The 6,000-nt window shown below is 38.0% G+C and overlaps 1 protein-coding gene across 2 annotated transcripts in view; it reads right to left on the bottom strand.

Moving 5' to 3' along the window:
- Nucleotides 1–246: 246 nt before the first annotated feature.
- The window catches only part of LOC109401363 (exportin-1), a 31,786-nt gene continuing 26,032 nt past the window's right edge, over nucleotides 247–6,000 (bottom strand). For both annotated transcript variants that reach the window (XM_019673870.3, XM_019673871.3), the window contains 2 exons: nucleotides 4,676–5,041; nucleotides 247–2,292 (listed from right to left, as the gene is read on the bottom strand). In XM_019673870.3, the coding sequence (XP_019529415.2) occupies nucleotides 2,143–2,292; nucleotides 4,676–5,041 (516 nt within the window). In that variant the 3' untranslated portion in view covers nucleotides 247–2,142. The remainder of the gene's footprint in view (nucleotides 2,293–4,675; nucleotides 5,042–6,000) is intronic.

Below are 6,000 nucleotides of genomic sequence, written 5' to 3'. Positions count from 1 at the left end.
TTAATTACGTAACGGAATTTTTGCGATTTTTCGACACCCCCTCCCCCCCTTGTAATATTTTTTGTATGGAAAGCCAAATATTTTTGTATGGCGCGTAAGATTTCTCAAACCTTCCCTCCCCTTATAAACCCTTACGTAATTAATGGACAGCCCCTAATGCCATCAGTACTATAGTACTAAAGAAGCTGAAATTCAAACAGTCGAAGTATGTCATCTACAACCAACGAAAAAAGATACGCGTAAATATATGATCTACATGAGATAATAAATGATTCTGGCTTTATTCCTCCGCTTGATTTTCCTGCAGGTAATTCGTAATGCATCAAAAATTCTTCCACGATGTGCTCTCACGCTATAATTTCAACGTTTTTTTTTGTTTCTTCACTTATTTCGTTTTTGTAACTTGTTGAAAAAATGTTATTCATTTTCTCGGCGATCTCTCTCCGGTAGTGTACTGCTCATGCGCTACGTTTAAACATCCGCAAGTGATTTCATGTATTCCATGTTAAGATTTTCACACAAACATTCAAACACGCATACATTTTTTTTGTTACTTCTTTTTCATCTTGTAAATGTTTGTTATTCGTAGGAGAAAAGAAAAACGTAGCTTAGTTTCGTACTTTTTCGTCTATTATTGTATCCGTAGACTTGTTTTCCCTTCCTTCGCATCTACTATCCAAATCTCTACAAACGTTTACACGATGTACTCGCTGCAATTATTACAGTGTTCATCAATTCTAACCCTCTTATAAGTTATTAGTGCTTCTGTCTATCCATTTTGTCGATTCACATGTTGTAAGTGTGTGTGTGTTTTTACTAATAAACTTTATAATCTACGTTCAGCATAAAATCCCTACCACGACAAAACTCGATCCGCAATACCCATATAATCTGTACTTCCTTCTCCTCCTCTTCACTCTGACCTTTTCTTTCCCGATCCGAAGTCAATCCGCCGCTACAATTGTAACCTAAACCGCAACTGTGTTTGTTGTTTTTTTGTTATCGGACCATGTGGACAGAAGAGACTCCAAGTTTAATAGAAATTCGTGTTTGAGGTAAAGATTCTGGACATACGAACAAAATTCCCGAGAATTTGAGCAACTCTCCAAATTTAGATTTCCTTTATGCCGATGTACTTTCTGTTTAGAATTTCATCTCACTGAAAAACTTCTATTTGGAGACTCATCGACCTAAATTTATCCGATAGTTATAAAAACATCGCAAACTAAAAAGGATGCACAAATACCTCAGACTTTTAACCATTTCTGCGCGCTCACACGCTCTCTCTTTCACGACCGCCTTCAAACATATCATTACTCCGAATTGCTGCTGGCTACTATAGTAGGCACATAGCTGCTAGCCTAATCACGCTCTTATCGTTAAAAAAAACTTGAGTAAGGGATAGTATTTTTATCGCAAAAAAAATATAGTAAGAACAACAGATTTCATACATTCCAACACGCATCAATCCGGAAAGTAATAATTATAAACTTTTTGTAGCATCTTATAAATAAATGTGTAATAATAAAATATGTAATGAAAATGGGATTCCATTTTATTCCTGCATGTAAAATATGAACCTCACACAAACTGCTCTTTCCTACAGAAGAAGAAAAAAACTGCAACTCTGTACTTGCTTCTTTCACCACCATCAACGCAAAACGATCATCATTTCAGAAACTGTGACTTGTCTGCTTTCCTGTCCATAATTTTACCATTTTAATTCTATTGCTGGGATATTCAGTGGCTGTGTTGTTTCTCTGCATGTTGCTGGTTATGTTTTTGGCTTTTTTTTTTCGTTTTAGTGCGCGCGGATCTACTGTATATTTTTTGTTTTGTTCCTATTAGTGTTATGTGACGAAAATATTGTTAAATTTGTGTATTTCCGTAACGCTTATTATAGTTTGCAGAAATAAGACCATAACGTGAAAATTATTCTTTTTTAGTTTTTTTATTGTTGTTGCAAAACAGAGAGAGAGAAAGTATAAATTCTTTCCAGGGAAAGAAAAAGCCTAATTCAAAATTTCAACCATTTCACACCGTTGATCTATTCTCGATTTCTTTTTTGCTTACTCAACAAACAAATACAATTTTCACTGATTCCATAACACCACCGTACAACAATTCGTTCATGAACGCTTCTTACTCATCCTGCATCTCCTCCGGTAGCTCGTGTGGATTGATCATACCAGGCACCGTCATCAGAATTCGTCTCTTCTCTTCTTGGGCTTTCTTCAGCTCGGTCTCACGCTCCTCCAGGTAAAGATCCGAGTCGTCATCACCCGTCACCTCCTGTTTCGGGGGGAATCGGAGAAAATATTGTTAGTTTAGTCGCTTAACTCGAGAAATCTAATCCGAAATCTTGACTTGCACTAATATAATTGCAAGAACCACAAATTTAGCATTTATTGTATGCTATAGTAAAAACAGGCAGTAAGTATAAACAAGAATATAAGTTTTCATGGGGCCGTCAGTAATAAAAACTTGACGAAACTCAACGTATCTTGAAAGGTAACGAGGTTACAAACTTGGCGTATTCGACAAAGTTCTTCAAAACACCATTTTCTACAGCTCTTGTGAAGACATCAACCGTGTATCTTGAAAACTTCAGATAATAAGTTTTCTTTCTCACATTTAGGGAGATTGATCATATTCACCAACTCCAACAATTCAACAGTAGCGCGTTATTGCAGTGAAAAACTTCCTCGAAGACGCCATGACACTAGATCATCAGTTAAATCAGCAACTGCGCAATTGCTTGGTTGATGGACTCTTGGCTTTAAAGATAAGAAATATTAAAACATCATTTCGAAAAAAAAAACACCGTTTCTCGAGAATGGCTTGACGATTCTTAGTGAAATTTTAATATATTATACAATATTATACTAGTGAAATTTTAATATATATACTAGCTGCACAAGTTCCGTGGAATATCGAGGTACAACATTTCAGATTAACCCTATTCCGCCCATGACTTCTTTTAGTGTTTAAAAATGATTTTTATTATTTTTGCTAAAAATGGTAGAACAAAATCATATTTTCTATGCCAAAATTATCGTTTAAGGCTATTACAACTCAAATATGAGGTGGTGCTCTGGAGCACCACCAGGCATTTGGAGAACTTTATTTCCTGATTTTTCTCGTTAAAAATGGTCAAATCACAGGATGCTTCATTTGACAATCCTAGAAAATCACTTTCCGAACCAGTTTTATACAAATTCATTACAATTCGAGACAAATTGTTCTCAAAAACTTCGAACTTTAATGCCACCGGAATTCTAGAATGGGATGCAAACAATGATTACATTGTAAAATTGCTTATTTTTTGCACGCCATGTGCCCATTGGTGCATATATGCACCATTCGTATTGTATCACATTAAGGGTTTTAATACACATTTCAGTTCTTTTCAACGTATGACTACACAAATAAATAGTAAATCTGTTAGAGAACTATTTTTATTTCAACCCATGAGGATAACTATGCCATTAATTGAGACGTTAAAGTTTGTCATTATTTTTTTGTCGAAAAAAATAGCTTTTCGTGAAAACTTTTTTTGACAAAAACATTGAATTTGTATGCGCTTACTTAGTGTAATGCCTTTAGATAGAGAACAACATGTGAAATCATGATTTACAATTAAAATCATTCAAAAAACTTCATTAGTCTCAGAGATACAAGGGTTGAAAGTTATGGTGCTCTACAGACACCATGGGCGGGAAAGGGTTAAGAATTTCTAGTCGGGAGCAAGAAAAGAAGGTGAAATTTAGGATTGTGCTACTTTTCCCCGAATGTCGGTTCCCCGAACGCCGGTTCCCCGGAAGGCCCGTTTCCCCGAAAGTCAGTTCCCCGAATGACCCGTTTCCCCGAAAAGACTATATATTACATTCTTGTTCGAAATGACCATAGTTAGACAGATCGTTGGAATCAATTTGGTTCTAAAAAGAACGAGCAGCAACGGAAAGAAGGAGTCATATTACCATTCTTCATTCAGCAGGGTTTCAGCAGGTCTGAGGAGCAATAAAACTTGAAAGAACCGCCTATAAAATAAAGAAGGGTGTGATTCGGGGAAATGGGTCATTCGGGGAAACGGCATTCGGGGAATCGGCGTTCGGGGAAACGACATTCGGGGAATCGACATTCGGGGAAAAGTAGCACAACCGAAATTTAGAGCTGGACAGAAGTTGATTTTTTTTGTCGGACCGTGTTATTTTCCAATCAAACATCATAGACATTCTACATAATTCGTCATTTAAGCAACAATGCATGTGCAAACAATCATTTTTCACACAAAACTTAATAAAAGACAAATACCTATGGGTCATTCGACAATAGAATGACCGCAAATTATGTTCATTGGCGATTTTCAACTTCATCCATTTTTCATTTTGAATCATCCAAATAAAAATTATGCCAAACGACAATTATGCCTAATTATTCATATGGCAAACGACATTTATGCCTAACGGCATTATGTCAAATGATATGCCAAAAGGGATAGACTCCAATGATTGGGGAGCGGGATATTTGGCATAATGAAATGCACCCTTCAAGTGTTTGTTATGTTAAATAACCGTTATGCCAAATGACCCAGATCCCAATGATTGAACCAAAAGAATATCTGTTTTTGAGAAATCAATGCCATAGGGCTACAAGAATATATTTCAGTCCTTACCTTAATCTGGATCAAAAAGTCTCGTAAATGCTCCTTAAATGCATGGACGTCCTGATCGAGGTTGAACAAACCGGTGACGAAGATCTTGATCTGATTATCGGTCAAATGGCTGAAGGCGGATTTGAGCAGCGTCGCGACGTAATCCTGGATGTTCAGTACGTTGTCCGGCGAGGGCCCAAGGCTGACCGTAATCCTGCCGGCCTCAACCAACGAGAACATGTACGCCAGAATGGTGGCGTGGTTCTGGAGGCTGGCCGTGTGCGAGGTGTCCGTTACCACCGAGAAGATTTGCATCAGGATGTCCGTGAAGTAGGTCTGATAGAAACTCTGCGCTGCCTGTGGGTGCTGTTCGAGGTTCTGCAACATCTGTGTAGACGTGGATGAGAAGAGAGTGTGATTGGTGCGTCTTGCTGATTCCTGTTAGTGACCATACCGCGAAACACAAATCGAACCTACACACACCCAAAAATATGCAATACAAGACGCCATTATAACGATTCTATAACACTAGCCCGAATGGCACTAGCCAAAACAAAACTTGCTTGAATGTGCCGTTAGCCCGAATGTTACTAGCCCGTATCAGATGCTCAACCATCACTATCTTGGAAACAATAAAACACGAAAGAGAACGCTCAAAAATTACGTCCAACTAATCGCCCAACATGGCAGTACGTGTATTAGCTATAGGAAAATTGCGTGACAGGAGAGCCGGGGGTCTAAGAATATGAAAAACGAAGGACGTAACAAATAGGGTATCGCGCCACTTGGGCGGTGGTTCTATATTCGTCTGTTTGCCACTATAACTCAGTCAATTTTGAACCAATTTACTTGAAATGTTGTACACAGGTAGATACTATACCTATCTCACCACATTCCAAAAGTTGTGCCAGTCGGTTCAAATTTGACTGAGTTATAGTGGAAAACAGACGAATATAGAACCACCGCCCAAGTGGCGCGATTCCCTAATAATTCTTCTCAGTGAACAGCGTACCTATGCCCCAAAGAAGAAAACACCTCTGCCATCAGGTTGCCCTCAATTCCTTTTTTTGGCATTTGACAAGTGACTTTCGGGCTAGTGGTACAGAACCGCTGACAAATTATCGAACGAACAAATAGCTGAACGGATACATAAAGACCAAAACAATGAATAGTAGAAAGCGTAAAAATAACACTATTCTTCCTGCTAGAGAACATAGACAGTTTTTGCTTGGAATTCGGCCATTTGTCATTCGGCCAAATGTCACTAGTTGTTATTAGACCGTCTTTAAACAGTACAATTTGTAAACACAATCATTCATCACCTTCTCAAGAGTCGTTTCCAAGCT

This window comes from Aedes albopictus, chromosome 2 (genome assembly GCF_035046485.1).
Source record: "Aedes albopictus strain Foshan chromosome 2, AalbF5, whole genome shotgun sequence".
Taxonomy (NCBI): domain Eukaryota; kingdom Metazoa; phylum Arthropoda; class Insecta; order Diptera; family Culicidae; genus Aedes; species Aedes albopictus.
This window is presented reverse-complemented; position numbering and strand designations above follow the sequence as displayed.